Source organism: Phyllopteryx taeniolatus, chromosome 18 (genome assembly GCF_024500385.1).
Source record: "Phyllopteryx taeniolatus isolate TA_2022b chromosome 18, UOR_Ptae_1.2, whole genome shotgun sequence".
NCBI classification, from domain to species: domain Eukaryota; kingdom Metazoa; phylum Chordata; class Actinopteri; order Syngnathiformes; family Syngnathidae; genus Phyllopteryx; species Phyllopteryx taeniolatus.
The window spans coordinates 9365547-9385105 of record NC_084519.1 but is presented as its reverse complement, the minus strand read 5'-3'; the positions used below and the strand labels follow the sequence as shown (position 1 = coordinate 9385105).

The following is a 19559-nucleotide window of genomic DNA, read 5'->3' as shown; positions in this document are numbered from 1 at the left end:
ATGAGGGTGGCGCAAGGTATCAGCTCGGTCTTAAAATTGATCAAAATTGGCCTCTTGAACGCTTTTACTATTATTTAACTGATTTTTCCCCCCCCCACCTCCTCCTGTTTTTGTCTCTTGTTGTTGAGCGTAACATGCTGCTGGACTGACGTAACTTTGCTTCCGCCTAGTGGTCATCCGTAAAACAACACGATCATTTAAAAAAGATAAACTGGAAACATATTCAACACATTTTTACATTTTTATTGTTCAGTGTCCAAAGATTGCTTAATCATGTGTCCAAATTGTAAAAAAAAAAAATCCTTAATCATGGCTTTAAAATAGTTTTACAAAAAAAGGATTTATGGTTATAGTTAAAAAAGTATAAATAAAGTCAATTAAAAAAACATTTCAATCCAAATTTTGTGAGTCACAAATAAAAGAAAAAATTTTTTTTTTGGATGAAAAGAAAAACAAAATCACAAAATGTTCCTTTTATTACTGCACAATGATGGTATACAATATTACGTTACTTTTTAACTGTGGAAAAAGACCATGCCTAATACCCTCTGCAGTTAGTTGAAGCAAAATGAGGGAAAAACAAAAAAAAATCAAATAAACATTTTGAGGTTTTTTTTTATTATTGAACAGCGATTAACAAATAATTTTTAATTGTGCAAAAACAGAGGCAACAATTTTTATTTGAGGCCTCGCCCCAAATAAACACTTAAACAATAATATTATATTGCAGTGACAAAATACAATTATTATAATTTTACTTCTTAACTGTGGAACATTTTGAAAAAAATATAAAAATACATTTGAGGCCTCAGTCCTGATAAAGGCCTTGCATGTTACCTTCTGTAGTTGAGCAGGCAAAGTAAAAATATTATATTGTCATATTACTTTTAAAATGTGGATTTAAAAAGAAAAAAAACGATTTGAGGCCTGCGAAGTAAAAATAATACAAACAAAAAAATAAAACCTTTTTTTTTTCTTTTTTTTCTTTTTTGCAGTGACAATACACAGTATTTATTTAAAAAAATATTATTGCCATATTACTTTTCGATTGTGGAATTTTAAAAAAAAATATATAAAAATAAATTTGAGGCTTCAGCCTAAATAATATAGCCCTTGCCCACTCTCTGCAGTAGAGCAGCCCAAGGAAAACGTGTGTGTGTGTGTGTGTGGCGAATAACGCAGGTGGTATAAAAGTGTTTCCAAATAACTATTAAGGCCTTGTTGAACATGAGTGTACAGTTTATGTGAAATAAATGCACAACTTAAATGTGTTACTAAGCTAATTGTCATACTGTTGCAGGAAATCCTGTTTTTTTTTTTGGTTCAACAAACATGGCGACACTTTTGTGTTTTGAAGCATCCTTCAACTGTTTTGTTTTCTTCCAGGAGCAGCTTTAAGCTTCTTCCTTCAGCGAAATGTAGGAGCACTTAAATAATTATAAATAAGCATAAGAAGTGCATAAAAAGTGGAAAAGAGCATCTTAGGTAATTAGAATATTGTACAAAACTAAATTTCTGTCAATAGTTCAATTTAAAAAAGTCACGTAATTCATTAAATGTGCAGGAAAACAGTTTTCAGGACACTTCCTAATTTAGTTAAGAGTGGGCAATGTGCAACCACATTATCACATTATTTTTGACTGTTTTATATATGCAATATTCAACTTCTTGAGATGATTTTTTTTGCTCACTAGAAGCTTTCATTATAAAAATTGTAATAAATCTGAAATATCACTGTGTAGTGACTATATAACAGATGCGTAGAATTTTTACACCAAGTACCACCTAAAATAAATATTTAATCTCTCCAGGTAATACCTGATGACCAATATTAAAATGCAGTAGCGTAGTAGGCGTTAAGTGTTCATCAAAAACAAGGCATGTGTTTTTCATAAAAAGTATATTTGATACTATTCTGGGCAACAGTAACATTATGTACACACACAAATTAACACTTTGCTTCAGTGTATGAAAAGAACAAATTTCTACTCAAAATAATGATTCAACTAAAATATATTGCACATAAATAAAAATTGTACCGAAATAACCTGTATTGAATTTAAAAAAAAAGTTTAAACAGAATGCATGCATACCTGTGCGCTTCATTCTAACATTTTCATTGTGTTACGATTTAAATGTTGACCATTTTGTCAAAACATATTTTTTCCCATAACACTAAATGGAGCCCTCGTTCCACACTTAGCTGCTCGATAATAAGAGTTACAATTTTGAATTAAACAACTGAAATGCCACCATATTTTAATTTCTTTACATGGTGGATTTTGGGAAGCTGTTATTTATAGAAACTAAAATAATGAACAAGTTTCACTTTTTAATTTGAACCACTGAAATAAATTCAGTTTCAAACCAGTTTCTAATTTGATGCACCCATGTTGTGAAAAAAGTTTCTTAAACATCAATTCATTGATTAAAACCTCACGACGCATGTAGGCCACGATTACCGGACGTCCTCCTCGGGGTCGGGGGGCCGCGTTTGGGCGTCGTGCAGCAGGCGGTTCCAGTGGGCCTTGTTCCGGCGCAGGTGGGCTGTCATGGTGCGGCTCAGGGCGCTGGGTTCGGTGAAGCGGTGCCACTCGGCAAAAAGAGGCTCCACGATGTACGAGATGAAGCCTGAGAAAACCGCAGCACGTCAGTGGTGGGAAGGAAGTAGTCCAAAGGTGCAGTTCGCCAGATAGTAACCAATTGGTCGGGCTAATGAATAGCATCGATAGCCACAATGTTCTAACTCTAAGCAACAGGTATTTGAACACAGACAGTGCAGCAATATGTAGACAGACAATATAACAATACTCACAGGCATATATTCTTTATCCTCTGTGTGAAAAACGACAAATATTTCTGCAGTTACTGACTCAAAATTATTGATTTGTATCTGCATGACATTATTATACTGCCCCCTGGTCACAATGTCACACACACCAGAAGGCTTTGTAATGAATTAATAATGATGCACAAATAGTTTGAATTATTTACATTACATTTAATGATGGTATTACTAGTGATAGGTGAGTATCGATACCAGGTTTCCGTATCGGACCTATACTGGCCTTATTTCAAGGTATCGGGCATGATGGTAGCCCAAAGGCAGCGGTTTGACACATCAGCGACTCATTATGTGCGTGTTCCAAGTGGTATAAGTACTCTGTATCAGTACTCAAGACTAAATACTCGTACTGATATTGGTCTGAAAAAAAGTGCTATTGAACATCCCCACCATAAAATATGTTTTTACAAAGAACAATATTATAGAGTGCCATCTTATTAAAAAATGTAATTTTTTTGGAAAGGATTACTGTCATTGCCACTCATTTCAATGGGGAAAGATAAATTTAGGTACAATATATGTAGCGTGGTCAGGGAAAAAATCTAACTCTCTTCACTGGGCTGTCAATCAGAACAGCCAATCGGGCCATCGTCATTATAGACACTTGAATTGAACCAATCAAAATACGGTGCGAACTCGGCCCAACCCCTTCCTGAAATATAGAGGGGGCCCATTCATGTTACGAGGTAAAACTTGGATTTTTGCTTTATTTGAAACTTTTATTTAGGGTTAATCAAAGGCACTTTAAATGGTGGCACATGTATGCTGACCCCCATTTAACATGCGTTTAGATGGTGATTGGTTCATTCTGGGTGTGCACACCTGTGCAAGCAGATTATCAGTGTGTGTGTGTGTTGTCGTGGTTTTGCACACTCACCACTCTGGATGGCCGGGACCGAGTGGGCCTGCTGGTCGCACAGCGGGCTGATCTCCAAGTTGAACTTCCTCTCAAGGTCGCCTACAAGGTTGTCAACCACAACACAACGGAAACGCACAAGTTGAAATCATTTAGAATTCATTATTACTTTATTATCATCATTACTATTATTGTACATTTTTGCCACTTTTTATTTTCATCCATCCATCCATCCATCCATTTTCTGAGCCGCTTCTCCTCACTAGGGTCGCGGGCGTGCTGGAGCCTATCCCAGCTGTCATCGGGCAGGAGGCGGGGTACACCCTGAACCGGTTGCCAGCCAATCGCAGGGCACATACAAATAAACAACCATTCGCACTCACATTCACACCTACGGGCAATTTAGAGTCTCCAATGCATGCATGTTTTTGGGATGTGGGAGGAAACCGGAGTGCCCGGAGAAAACCCACGCAGGCACGGGGAGAACATGCAAACTCCACACAGGCGGGGCCGGGGATTGAACCCGGGTCCTCAGAACTGTGAGGCTGACGCTCTAACCAGTCGGCCATTTTCATATTTTTTTCAAAAAATACATTCAGTGAAAACATCCATGAAATTGGGGTTCCTGTCCCCCTCAAAAAAAGTTAAGAGAAAATAGCATTTGAAGAAAAAAAAAGCAGACATGTTGTACACATTTTATTTTGATACATAAACACACAATATATAACATTCATACATATATATTACATTGACATTGTATATATTTATGATTTAAATTTTTCTTTTTCATTCTTGAATTTTTTTTTAAAAAGGCTGGAATTTAAAGGGAAGACATTTTTCAATACAAATGTTAAATATATTGATTTGATTTTTCGTTTCTTTTAATATATAAAAACATTCGATATTTCTTATTCTTATTACTATTATTTCTATTGAAATATTTTAAACTCAAAATTAACTTAAACCGTATAACATTTAGAAAAACGTGAAATAGATCCTGATTAGATTTTAAAACATATTTTAATCCATAAAGGTAGATATACTAAATTTATAACTATTCATAATTTCTATTTTATTATTTTTTTAAAACATTTACAAGTTAATGAAAAAGGGGAAAGAAATAAAAAAATGGAAATTAAATGATATTAAGATTTTGTTAGCTATATTTTAACACAAAAAATATACAAAATGTATACATATGTATTATTCATTGTCTATTCTTTCATTCAAATATTAGTTAAGAAGTTTGAATAAATACAAAAAATTAAATGCTGCCAATGACCTGACACTGTACCTTAGATAATCTTGGCCATACAGTATTTTACTCAGCTGTCTGCAGCCAGGTCGGCGTTGCAAATGAGAATCTGTTCTCAATTGCCTTAGCTGGATAAATAAAGGTTGAATAAAGAAATATAAACCCCTCATTCCTCTCCGTTCACCTTGCATGAAGAACTCCTCACACACCCTCTCACTCCACTGCTTGCTGAGCGGCCAAACGCGACACGGGTTGCAAACGTCTGCGCACTTGAGGCCGATCTGAGCACAAGGAGAGAGTGTTACTCTTACCGTTAGTTACCAAGGTGTCGTGTGGCCGTGTTTCGTTACCTGCAAAATGAAGTGCCTGTGCGACGCCATTCGCAGATCCAAGTCCTGGTTATCCTGATGCGCCCTGAAGGTGAGCAGGAACTCGTTTTGCCTGCTGATGTCTGTGGCCAGGATCAGCGAGCCCAGCTGCTGTTCGATTTCTTGCCTGCATGGACGAAATCACAAGTCAACACAAAACAAACAACAGTCACTGGTTGGTTGAGAGGCTGAGCATAACAATCTTTTCAATAGTTGGAGTTGTTTTTTTGGTTGAGTGTATTAAGCTCATCCGGTGAAAGGAATTTTCAGGCCAATGAGACTTGAAAATGGTGACTGACGACAGTCTGGTTCAAGATATGTACAATTTTGTAAACGTTATGACTGGTGTTGTACTGGCCAAAGGATTTTTTTTTTTTTAAACAGCATATTAGGACGGAATGGTGTCAGAAAGTTCAAGTCAATCAGACTGATGGGGTGACTGATGTGATCTGTAAAATAATTCAAGTCACTCACTGGATATTTGAGAAATTCCAAGCCACTAAGACAGGTGGGCTGTGGGTTTTGGCTTAATAACAGTGCCCACATTGGGTCAATATTCATGGTCCAAATTACTGGTGGGTGAAATTTTCCAAGTTAATCAGACTGATGGTCTAAAAGATATGATGTAAAATATTCTAATAACAGCACAAATGTGAATCAAAATCTATTTATTTCAAAAGCACATTTAGCTGGAATTGCGTGAGAAATTTATGGGCTGACAAGTAAGACCTGTCAGACTTACTAATTGTGGGGCTTAATAACAGCAGCACTCGCAGAAAAGCAGCAGAAAGCGTTTTATCGTTCAGAATGTTTGGTAAACATATTAATCCCGACTAATGTCAGACATTTCAAGCCTTTATACCTGGTAAAGCGCTTGGTTTATCAATGTTTTTTTTCAATATGTGTAACTTTAGGACTTAATAAGAGCACGCCCAAGAACAAGTGAAATTCCATCAGCGAAGGTTTTTGTTTTGTTTTGTTTGTAATGCACATTAGGATGGAAGTGTGTGAGAAATTTCAGATCAATCAGACTAATGGGACATTTCTAACTTCCTAAATTAGCCGTGTAGAAAATCCATCAAGTTTATTTGGAGCACATTAAGATTGACTTGGGTGAGAAATCGCAAGTCATTTGCACTCACTGAATGTGGGTCTTTACATATTAACAGTGCCCCCAAGCACCACCGTGTGGCAAACTATGGCCTATTGACTTTTTTAAAGATCACATAAAGGTAATTTGTGCGCTGGAAATGTCTCTCACAAAAATAGCGCAAGATTCTTCTTCTTGTTACACTGTGCGTGTGTTTTCTTACGACATGTCAGCAGGGAGGTGTGACAACAGTTGTGACTCTCGCAGCATGCCCACCGTCGACCTCCAGTGGTGACTCTCCAGCACTGACGTGTTCTGCACAAGAGGAGAAAAAGTCACCTCTTTCTTCTTCATCAATTTTCTATATTTGTTTTTTCTTTGATGCATGTGTGCGTTCGCAGGGTTGCAAAATTTGGCCAATTTTTAAAGTTGGGAAATTTCCGTGTGAATTAATGAGAATTCATGGAAATAAATGGCGATCAACCAGGAATTTCCAAAATCGAAAGAACAAGGCCGACTGGTTAGCACATCTGCATCACAGTTCTGAGGACGCGGCTTCAAATCCAGCCTCGCCTGTGTGGAGTTTGCACGTTCTTCCCGTGTCATGCTCTCCCCGTGTATGCATGGCTTTTCTCTGGGTACTCCGGTTTCCTCCCACATTCCAAAAACATGCATGGCAGGTTAATTGAAGACACTAAATTGTCCGTAGGTATGAATGTGAGTGCAAGTGGTTGTCTGTGTGTGGATAAGCGCTACGGAAAATGGATGGATGGAAGTACAGACAGTGGTAACAGTGGTGTCCCAGCATATGACATCTTTCCATTCAATTACTCTTAATTCATTCTCAGTTGTGTCGGTGTGTTACCTGATAGAGCGACGCCAGATGGTGTTGGGTCTTGATGAGGAACGGCTGGTTGACGCCCGGGTGGTCCACGTCGTGGGCAGCGGCAGCCATCAAGCCCAGGAAGACGTCCAGTGGACTCAGCTGCTCTGCTAGCTACCATACAAAGGCTACGCATCAAATTTGGTGTTGATTATGTCAAAAATAGCAAAAGATAATATGTTTATAAATGATAATGGTAATGGCAGACTTGAGTGAGAAATTTAAAGCTTAGCACATGCAGGATGGTTTGCTTGGCTTATTAATTTTTGCCATGGCCTCGGATTTTGACAAGTGAAAAACAGCACCAATTGTGTGGCAAATGTCCATGTTCTTCTTGCAAAGCACGGTAAACTGGATTTGTGTGAGAAATATCACGTCAAACTGACTTATGTGGTGAAGGGTGCAGCTTTCAACAAGCACATTATATTTGGGGGCTATATGTTGGGGGCTTAAAAAGCAGTTCCCCTATGGAGTGAAGTTCTAAGCAATTTTTTTTCCCCTACAGCACATTATAAACTGGAGTGGTGGTGTCACTTGAAAAAAAATTGGGTCTCAACAACAGTGTCACTTCAACAGACAGTCACAGTCAACGTAGGCTTGACATGCTTTTCTTTGTGTTGATTCTGGCCTTATTAATGGCACCACCAGAACTGGTTAAGTTATTATATGAGCCAAATGAAAGCTTATGAGAAATTACAAATCAATAATCACATTAATTGGGTGACTAGTGTGACCTGTAAACTTCCTACATTTTCCATGTGGCAAATTATGATGTTTTGATTTAATTTTTTTAAAGAATCTTTACATTTGTTTGCGACATGTATTTTTTGTATTTACATTATTTTGGGAGATCAACTTTATAGCACAGTATGGACCACTGAGAAAATTAAGACTGAACTTGTGTATGAGAAATTTCAAGTCAAATGGACTTGTAGGGCAAAGGGGAAAATGTTCCTCAACAACATATCAGCATGTGTGCTTCAATCCCATTCCACTGCCGCAATGTCATTTCATTGATTAAATTCTGTTTAAGCAACTTGACATGTTCGAGAAATTTCAAGTCAATGGGAGAGTGAGGAGCTTCAATTTTTCTTAATGTTGGGGCTTAATAACAGCACAAACATCTGGTGATGTTCCATGGTGTGGTATTATCTAGTTTTGTAGAGTATATTAAGATGAACGTGTGCAAAATTTCAAGTCAATCAGACTAATTGCGTATGACCTGTATTTAGTAGCAATGCCAACATTATGGAAGTTGTCACGTCATCATATCATTATGGCACTTATGGACGGACAAACAAGCTTTTTTTGTAAATCACATTAAACTCGACTATCCAATCTCATTTGATCAGTTGATGTGCTTACACTGTACAATTGATCGGCTCAGAGTGCATCATGGGATTCCCCCATGCTAACCGGGTCGCGGGTGGGAATTTTCCGGCCTACCTTGGGCTCCTGCAGGTAGCAGTACATAGCCTGGGTGACGTCGGCCGCGTGCACGGCATTGTGATAGGGGTTTTGGAAGTGGTAGTCACTCCGCACCATGCCTGCAAAGACCGGCAGATGTAAATCCCAAAACAAAAAACCATTGGGATGAAGCTGAAAGGAAATCCAGTGCATGTCTCATTTCCAAAAACAATAACACTGTCGTAGGTTATTATGGGATTACTACTCACTTGTAGCCACGCCTCTACATTATTATCCTTATTGTGCAGCGCCAAAAAGGCCGCCAAGGGAATTCCCGCAATCCCATTTAGTGTCCATTACATTGGTCTTGTCCAAGAAATTTTAAGTCAGTGGGTCAGTGAGGGGCTAGGTATCAAGCTAATATTATATTTAATAATGTTGGGCCTTAAAAACAGCACCTCTAATCTAGTGAAGGTCTATGGTGCATTTCTTTTTCTGTAGCGCATTAGAGGTATCCGACACCCACAATCCGACACCCACAGAGATTGATCCCAATCCCAAGGGAGCAATTTTTAGCTCGACACTCAGGGTAAATGTTTCAATATCAATCTGATTTAAGTTAAAAGAAAATGTAACTGCATCATGTTTTTCACTCCCATCATAGTTTCCACTCCCATCTCATGGTTTCCACACTCGTTCAATTCCCAGTTTTGTTATCACAATTCCGGCTCCCACTCCTGCCAAATCATGTGATTGATAGTGAAGTTCACTCCCATCCTGGGGGGATGCCACGGGACCCGGTGGGATTCCTGAAAAATGTCAGCCTCTACAGCGCATATTAAGATGTGTGAGAAATATCAAGTTTATCTGCCTTTTTTCTTTCCCCTGAAGAGATCTGCGCTACATTGAGCACCACAAAAAGGCCACCGAGGGAATTTCATGTGAAAAAATACATAATATATATATATATATATATATGCAACAATTTTTAGGTTTGGTTGGATGACGTGGGAACATACTGAGGAACCTGTGCAGTTTGACCATGTCCAGCTGGAGGTGCTGAACGAGACCGTAGATGTTGAAGAGGTGGCACATTAACGTCACTAGGCTGTTACCTACAATACACGGAGAAAAAAAAAGATTCAATATTGACTATAATTGACGGATTTGTACATAAACGAGAGGGCTGCTCACCATTTGTAAGTCGGTCGAACAGGAAAATGTCAAAGTTCCAGGAGCCCACTTTTGATAGCATGTGCTTTCATAATAAAAGGAGTTGTTATTCAGTATTTATTTTCATGTAAATATGTTTGTGCAGCAGCACCTTGACTTTTGAATTGAATTTACTTGTAGATATCAAATGTGATATGCATGTGAGCGGCCGCGTGTGTGTTCTCATTTTGCATTTCTGTGTTTGACCAAATGCATCAACGATGATTCTGTGTCTACTTGCGAGAGAATTACAATTTACAGTCTTTCCCCCCCCCCCCCCACTTTTCTCAAGCGGTAGCGTATCCGAAGCAAACTTATAGCCGTAGGTCAAGGTAATACTGTTTATGTGTGTCTTGTTACCGCAGCCTGGCCCAGGTAGTCGTAGTCCAACAGATGCAGGGACTCGGGGGTCCAGGGCAGCAAGCCCCTCAGGAGGCGTGAAGCATGGCAGTACCTCTGGAAACTCAGCAAAGTATTCACCTTCTTCCTTCTGACGGACTCCAGCTCCCGCTGCTGGTCACAGGCTGAAGTGTCAACACAGGATTTGGGTGATTTTATTTTAAAGGTTTAACAACCACTGATCATTGGGCTGCAATTTCGGAATTTAAGCATGAGCACGTGATGTGAGTACAGAAAAAAGTTGGAATTTGGAGAGACAAAATAAAAAGCCAAAATTTTGGGACAAAGTCATAAAATGAAGAGGGGAAAAATGCATTAAGTGATGACAAAAAAGTCATAATACTGTTGCAATGTGTAATATAAAATTTAGATTTTCTTTTCATCATTCTTGAAATGTACTCGCTGATTGCAATTTTTCAAAAATCCTGACTTTATCCTATGCAAGAGTTTGCCCGCCATACTTCATTACGTCATTCACCCCTTAAAATTAACGACTTCAGTCAAATTTACAACCGTCTTGTAATATTAGAACACCCAGTCATTAAATATATGACTTTATTCTTGTGACAAGACAACATGACTTACTCTTAACGATGTGCTTGTCCATCAAAGGGTAAGAGCCTCTTCTCTCAGCCAGCAGCACACTACTAAGACAACCATTTGGCGTGCTAGCTCCTAAAACAAAAGGACAGCTTGGAGTCATCAACAGACCATTGCTGGACATTTACTTTTAACACGTAGCATCGTTAAAAGTTACACTTTCGAGGAAAAGAACCCAATGTACCCCAGTGATCTACTTAAAAAGACTCTTTCAGATCAACCTTGTTTAGGTTTCTATCGAAAACAAATGGGCTCGTTGAAGAGCCTGAATCACCAGGATATCACGCTTCTGACGAGTGCCCGGCCCCTGGGAGAACACATTTCACGCAGGAAAGAAGCAATTGTGACGCACACTAAACGGAATTGGTGCACACGCTCGTCAGACACTCCATTGGGTACACTTGCTTCGTGGGTCCATCCATTTACGGCTGACCAGCTGCCCAGCTGACTTTGGGGCAAGAGGTGGGGTATACCATGGACTGCTCGCCAGCAAATCACAGGCCGTATAAGAGTGGATATAAAAAGTCTACACACCCCTGTTCAAATGGTTTTTGTGATAAACCTGTTTTTTTTTTTAAAAATAATAATAAATCAATCAATGAGACCAATGTAAATCATTTGGAAACGTTATTGCTACATTGTGACCTGCAACCTGTACAACTTAATCTTTCAAAGAAGTAAAAATGAGATGAGATCATGAGACCTGAGATTGTGGTTGCACAAGTGGGAGCACCCTCTTATGGCTGGTAAATAACATTCAAACTCAAATGGGGTCAGCACGCACCACTTATTTAACACCAAATGAAGTTCAGATGTTCTCGTAGGCTTTTTCGGAGATTGTGTTGCTTTCTAGGAACCCTGAAGGTTTTGTGCTAACACAACTATTTGAAACTGTTTATAATTTCCTCCACCTTGAGAAGCTAGTTCCATCTGAAGGAAAAACCGCCCCAAAGTATGATGCTGCCATCACTACGCTTTACTGAAGGTATTGTGTTATTTTGGTGATGAGCAGTGTTTGCTTGCGTCAAAAATCAGAATCACCTTTATTTGCCAAGTATGTCAAAAACACACAAGGAATTTGTCTCCAGTATTTGGAGCCACTCTAGTACGACAACAAACAGTCAATTGACAGTGAATACTTTTGAGACATAAAAACAAATACTTGAGACATAAAAAACATAAATACACAGTCACTGAGCAATAAGAGGTTACCAATAATGTGGTAATGCTGATACTTTAAAAAAAAAAATTGGGGGGACAATTATGCAAATGATGGCGAGGCCTCCAGCAATTTAGAGCAGTTTAAAATAGAACAATAGTCTGGTACAGTGACCATTGTGCGAATGGTGCAGAGGCTTCTCAAGCACATGAGTGGCCAGTATTGGTCAACAACAGATATGCAACTAGTGCAGAGTGGCGAGACTACTACAGTGAGTAGTATAATAGTATAATATAATACATAATGTGTAATTGCCCCAACAGCGATGTGACTACAATCTCAAGACAAAATTGGCAGCATGTTACAATGGAATTGTAAGTTAACTGGTTAGGAAGTTAATGGCAGAGGGAAGAATCTCTTGGAATGTCTGCTAGTTCTAGTTTGCATGGTTCGATAGCGCCTACTTGAGGGAAGGAGCTGGAAGAGGTGGTCACCAGGATGTGGAGGGTCCAAGAGGATTTTGCATGCTCTTGTCTTAGTTCAGCGTGCAAGTCGTCAAGAGTGGGTAGGGGGTTACCGACAATCTTTTCAGCAGCTTTGATTGTCAGTTGCAGTCGGAGTTTGTCCTTTAATGTGGCAGCCAAACCAGACAGTGATGGATGAACACAGGACTGATTCGATGACTGCTGTGTAGAACTGCCTCAACAGCTCCTGTGGCAGGCCGTGCTTCCTCAGAAGCCGCAGGAAGTACATCCTCTGCTGGACCTTTTTGAGGATGGCGTTGATGTCCCACTTCAGGCCCTAAGAGACTTAATTCCTAGGAACTTGAAGGTCTTGACGGTTGACACAGGGCAGTTTGACAGCTTGAGGGCGAGCTGTGGCGAAGGATGCCGCCTGAAGTCCACGATCATCTCTACCGTCTTAAGCGTGTTCAGTTCCACGTTGTGCCGGCCGCACCATAGCTCCAGCCGCTCCACTTCCTGTCGATACGCAGACTTGTCACCGTCTTTGATGAGGCCGATGAATGTGATGTCGTCTGCAAACTTCAGGAGTTTTGATAGGCGGTTGCGTTGAACTGCAGTCATTCATGTAGAGAGAGAAGAGCAGCGGGGAGAGGACGCATCCTTGGGGTGCCCTGATGCTGGAGGTTTGTGTAGATGAGGTGGTGTCCCCCAGCCTCACCTCCTGTGTCCTGCCCGTCAGGAAGCTGTAAATCCACTGGCAGATGGCAGGTGAGACGCTGAGCTGGAGGAGCTTGAGGAGAGGAGTTCGGGATGATGGTGTTGTTGTCTGCGAACAGGATCTTCGCGTAGGTCCCCGCGCCGTAGAGGTGTTCTAGGATGAAGTGCAGTCCCATGTTGACTGCGTCATCCACAGACCTGGTTGCCCGGTAGGCAAACTGCAGGGGATCCAGCAGGGGACACTGTGATGCTCTTAGGATGGTCCAGCACGAGGCGTTCAAAGGACTTCATGACCACAGATGTCAGGGCGACAGGCCTGTAGTCCTTCGGACCCGAGATTGCAGGTTTCTTGGGAAAACATACCTTTTGCGATTTGGGCCGACAAGTTTATAACCTTGGTTTCATTAAACCAAAAAACATGCGTTTGGGAGATTTTGTTATGTTTGGTGCAAATACAACACACCAAAAGAACACCATAGCTCCAGAGAGGCATGGTAGTGGCAGCATGCTTTGGGTATGTTTTTCTTCTGCTGAAACTGAGGAAGAATTAGTGTTAGCACAAAACTATCAGGTTTCTTCCAGGAAAAAAAAAGTCAGGAAAAGCCTATTAGAACCTCAGAGACACTTGATGTGTGCGCTAACTCCCATTTAACATGAGTTTAAATGTGATTGGCTAATTTTGAACACAAACACATCTGTTATATGAGGATGTGCACACACTTGCAACCATATTTAATTTTATTTATTTATTTATTTTAATTTTGACGACCACTTGTGAAAAGATTTATTTTTTTCTCAGTTGAGTTGTGCATGTTATATGGGTAAAAAAAAAAAAAAGTTTACATTTAATTTATCATGGTCTAATTTTTTAACATCATGAAAATGGGGTGTGTAGACTTTTTATATCCACTGTACATGTAGATCAACAACCATTCACGATAACGTTCCTACCTCTTCTATATTTAAAATCTTCAGTGAACCTAAAAATAATGCAAGTCTTTGGAACATGTGAGGAAGCCATAGTATGGGTTCAAATTCTTTAGTTTTTTTTATGCTTTATTTCACCCTTTAACTATTTACAGTAACTTTAGTTTGAGTTGACAACGTGGAAAAAGAGAAATGACTAGAATTACTAGTTAGAGTGCTCAGCGTACATCGTTTTTCCAACTAATGGTGTAGCTGTCTACATCACAAACACTCTAGTCAACACATACCAGTAGCATTTCCAAGCCGCATCACTTTTGGTGTGATCATCTCAGTAGCCCTCAACTTCTTAGTCTTCCTAACTGAACACACACATAAGCTACAGTATTTTAAAGGTTGATTAGCTCTTGTAGTCTTTCAACTGACAGTATCACGAGAAAACCTTGTGACATCATTCGCATTCAATTCATCATAAACAACAAAGCCTTGTGACATCATCAGTCATTCATCTCAACAGACAATTGTAACCAATTTATGTATTTTATTCTACTTAACGCCTTCCGCTTGTCCAGCCGGTCTTCTGCAGGGAGCAGAACGACGAGTCGTCTTACAGCTCTGTAAAGAACTGTGGCCAGAATTTGGTCTTTTGTTAAGCTCTTTGTTGACTTGGTGATTGGTACTACTGGGATTTGGATACAAATATAGATTCAAGTCCATCAGGGAACATTGGATACCAAGTGATCAAAAAGATCTGGATTAAAAACCGTTAAGAAAACCAGAAGCAACAGGTATTCAGATCAAGTATGAGCGACTGTAGGCAGCTCACCAAGCTCCCCAACTACCCAAATATGTAATAATTAAAGAAACTACGTTACCCATCTTCGAAGGCTGCGGTAGAATTACTGGTAAAATCTACAAAGACAGAAATCTGTTGGGATCAATAGAAGCAAAGAAAGCTCCTCGTATAGACAGCTTAAATGGGAGCGCTCCCAAAGATCTTAGACTGAAATCCTACAGTGAAGCAGGAGACATTCCAAGAATTTTGGAGAACAGATGTGGAGAGCTAATTAATGTAGAAATTTGAAAGGATTTACAGAAGGAAACCACTAATCGTTGAACAAATAGAAAGTGGATTACTAAATTTCCTCAAAAGAGAGTGGCTAAGCGTTGGTGGGTAATCCAAAAAAACAAACTGGTTTCTAAAACCCATTATTATTCCTCAAAGACCAAGAAAGCACCTTTGCAATAGTTGAACATGGAAAGCCAATGTAGGTTAGGGAGGCAAACACGGTTAGAAGGCTCAGGATTATATGAGAAGGAACAGGCACCCGCAAGGACTGGAATCAAAGATAATTCTTGAATGACAGAAAATGGCGATACCTGTAAGGACACTTGTATAGTGTGTGGAGATGACACACACTCGAAAAGAATCTTCCTCTTCTGACAATTCAGAAGACTGTAAAATGAAAATAAATATGTCTTGTAAATTTGACACACCACAGAAATGAGTGTTGTTAACAACCCTGCCAAATTGAATCGATTAACAAAAGAAATCACCAAGAATGTAAAACGAGACTTTGAAATCGTGAAAAATCTAGTTATTGTGTCCGCTCTCAAACGCTGTGGGCGCGTGTGCTGAGTGTTGAGTGCGCTGAATAGACGCCCTACTCAACTGTCCATCAAATACACCGGTGGCCCCCTCCCAGCTCTTCCGCCTTTCCCTCCATAATGTGCACGCTTTCAAGGCCTACAATGAGGCACTCTAAAGCAGCCATGCCAGCCCGAAGCCCCAGTTCGCATGCTGGCTGTTAAGTTGGACTTTAAAAAAAAAATTTGTCTCCCCCTCCTCACTCGTCCCTCTTTCTCTGCGTGACGTGTGTGCATTCACGGCCAACAATGAGGCGCTCTAAAGCAGCCACACCAGTGGATAATGTGACGGGAAGATGTATTTCCAGGCTGAAGGCATAGCTAGTTAGCTAAGTCACAAAAGTGCTCAACTTCTAACATAGTTGGGGAGGAGCGACTCATGCCGAACTCCTAAGTACGTCATTGGGTGCAGTTTTAGCCACGCCCCAAAAATCAGGAAGACTGAAATGCCGAAAAACAGTTGAATGCTATATCTCCACAACTGAGTACTACGTAATTCTCAGTCTTTACACAATTTTCCAGCAATTATCTTCAAACATGTATAATGTATTGAGAAACAAATATCGGAATTCACTCTACAGGAAAGCTTCCCATCCTCCCCCGTTCCTGTCTGTTTGTCAGATGCCGCCCCCTCCCCGCAGCTCATCCTTCTCTATCCCCTTCCCTTCTCTTCTGTTACCTCTCGGTGTGGTAAATAGGTCATTGTCTCGATGCATGCACAGAACTGGGTCATTTGGGATGCGGTGAGGGAAATAAGAGAGGCGAAGTGGATGCTTAAAAAAGGGGGGTTTAAAGACACTCCTGTGTACACTCGCTGCTTCCGTAGCCCGCGAATAATAAACACCCAGCGCACATTGAATGCAGCCTCCCCCGCTCCCTGACGAATGAGGTTGAAAAAGAGAGCGCACGTTTGACACACATCACCCACGCACATGTTCACTTGGACTGACTTTGCATGGAAGTGGCACAAATTCTGCCCTGGGAATGTTTTCCCTCCTCAATAACTCACACACACAAAAACACACACATACACGAACACACACACAGTGATTTACAAGCACATGAGCAGATGATGCTTCCTGCCCCCTGCAGCTGTTGCTTTTACAGGATCCAAAAGACAAACATGCATACATACATACCCTGCTACTCAGGTTTTGACTTAATTTCTTTGGACAAGCCAGCCATTTTGCAACATCGGGATTTGACAATAATATGCTCATGTAATCTGTGGACAGAAATTAGCACTGTGTTCCTTAGCAATTTAGTTTTGTCCTATGTAGTATATGTAGTTAAACTATGGTATACAGTGGGAACGGAAAGTATTCAGACCCCCTTACATTTTTCACTCTTTTATATTGCAGCCATTTGCTAAAATCATTTAAATTCATTTCCCCCCACATTATTGTACGCACAGCACCCCATATTGACAGGAAAAAAACTGAATTGTTGACATTTTTGCAGATTTATTAAAAAAGAAAAACTGAAATATCACACACCCATAAGTATTCAGACCCTTTGCTCAGTATTAGTAGAAGCATCCTTTTGAGCTAATACAGCCATGAGTCTTTTTGGGAACGATGCAACAAGTTTTTCACACCTGATTTGGGGATCTGCCATTGCCATTCCTCCTTGCAGATCCTCTCCAGTTCTGTCAGGTTGGATGGTGAATGTAGGGCAGCCATTTTCAGGTCTTTCCAGTGATGCTCAATTGTGTTTATGTCAGGGCTCTGGCTGGGCCATTCAAAAACAGTCACGGAGTTGTTCTGAAGCCACTCCTTTGGTATTTTAGCTGTGTGCTTAGAGTCATTGTCTTTTTTGAAGGTGAACCTTCCGCCCAGTCTGAGGTTCTTACCCACACAGTCCCACTGACTCATTTCTGCCTCAAGTGGAGGACACCCGTGGTGGAAAAGGTGCACGCAAGCAGCAGAGGTGGCGGTGGGCCGCGTTCCCTGTCGGGTTCGACCGCCACGACCCCGTTGCTCTGCTTACGCAGCACGAACCCGCTCAACAAATACATTGCGGCTAATGACCGCATCGAAAGCAAAGTTACCACAACCACATAAATCCAGTTAATTTCAATCCACGTCAAAAATTGTCTGAGTCGTGCTTCCCAGATTGTTGTGAAAATCCAGCTCCTGAAGCCAGTTTCACTTAGAAACATGAAATTTAATAACCACGTCTACCATGATTAGACCAACAAAAAAGTGTCAGGTCGGCATGTCTAAAAGAACACAAAGTTTGCCATTTTTGTTTGATGTTGTAATTCTGAGGTCATTTTTTTACATATCCAGGGGTCCTCCAAAGTAAATTCAGCCCCAGAAGTGAGTTTCACTTGGCAACATGAAATTTAATAACCACGTCTATCATAAGTAGAGCCACAAAAACGTGTCAAGAAGCAATGCTCAAAAAGACACCTGAAGTCGACTATTTTGGTCAGAAGGGGAACATTTGAGGGTCAATTCGGCCTTTTTCAGGGGTCCTTCAAAGACAAACTTGTCCTTCTAAATTTTGCCTAGATGCTACCAGATTTGAAGTTCGTATGCTAGACTGAGTTTCATGAAATGTAGTAGGCAAGGGTTATCATTAGTAGACCCATGAAAAAGTCTCAAGCCATGGCCAAAAAATACACAGGAATTTTGGTTTGAGGTTTCAGGGGTCATTTTGGCCAATTTCTTCAGTGATAAACTTGTATAAGAGAGTTTGTCCGAATGCTACCAAATTTGAACCCGGCACAATAATTGTGTGAAATTGGCATGAAAGGAGGAGTTCAGAACGTTCAGAGATTGTTTCATTTTGTTAGAAATAATATTTACATGGACATCTATCACTTCCATTAAAAAAAGAAAAACAAAAAAAGAACAAAAAAACCAAACATACAACATAATCCAATTACCTTCCAGATGTGCGCTACTGTCTTCATGCTGCACTTGCTCTTCCTGATGATGAAAAGGATCTTCCTTTTCCTCCCCGTCATCTTCCACGCCTTCCACCCAAGCCTGACGCCTCTCGGACTTCTGGGATCTCCCCCTGCACGCGCGCCAGGCAACTCGCAGCTGCCGCATGAGCGCCTGTAGCTCCAGTGCCAGCGCCAGGCCACCACAGGTGACTGGCGAGGTCTTCAGTGGTGGCCTGGCGCTGGCACGCCCCCAGACCGGGGAGCTTGGTGGCTCATCCTGGCAGAGCTCGGGACTCCACAGGCCCTTGAGCACAGGCATGGCTACGACAGAAGGGTCAAAGCTAAAGTGGAGAACGTGTGGAAGAAGAAATGATAAAAAGCATGACGACAAGGAGGTGACAAGGAGGTGGAGTGCTCCTCAGTATGCGAGGACGATGTGGGACAGGTGCAAAAGCAAATTAAGGCACAATGTGGGGAAGTAAAACACGGGGAAGTGACGACGGCAAGGAGATGAAAATCTGTCTGTGCGTCCCGCTCTGATCATCTGTACGAGCCTTCTGCCGCATTTCGTCTCCTGGCCAACAGTAGAGTCGGCAAGCCCCACCCCCTGCACGCTGCGAGCGAGTGTACAAGCGCCACCCTGCTCCCTCCCTCACTATCTCCTTGTTCCTTCATGCATGCTATCGACCAATAGCGATTGTGTTAACTACTCTCATTGGGAGGTGAAGGGGCCCTCTAGGGCAATTCAGATGATTGGTTCTCAAACTGTCCGTGAGCTGTAATTTGCAAGTCCGCAAATGATTTGAAATAAATAAATATGAATATTACAATACTCAC

General features: G+C 40.8%; 1 protein-coding gene across 2 annotated transcripts; it reads right to left on the bottom strand.

Annotated features, from left to right (window-relative positions):
- Nucleotides 1-226: 226 nt before the first annotated feature.
- On the bottom strand, nt 227-19296 carry LOC133468623 (cAMP-specific 3',5'-cyclic phosphodiesterase 7B-like). Of its 2 annotated transcripts, none has more exons than XM_061754748.1 (12): nt 18720-19296; nt 10901-10990; nt 10277-10440; nt 9899-9962; nt 9724-9819; nt 8744-8844; nt 7280-7411; nt 6638-6729; nt 5307-5451; nt 5141-5237; nt 3723-3803; nt 227-2631 (listed from the first exon to the last, which is right to left on the bottom strand). In XM_061754748.1, exons 1-12 carry the CDS (start codon nt 19039-19041, stop codon nt 2459-2461), a joined length of 1557 nt encoding a protein of 518 aa, XP_061610732.1. In that variant the 5' UTR covers nt 19042-19296; the 3' UTR covers nt 227-2458. The 2 variants fall into 2 exon arrangements, with proteins under 2 accessions (XP_061610732.1, XP_061610733.1); XM_061754749.1 differs by lacking the exon at nt 18720-19296 and adding an exon at nt 14470-14614.
- Between the last annotated feature and the right edge of the window lie 263 nt (nt 19297-19559).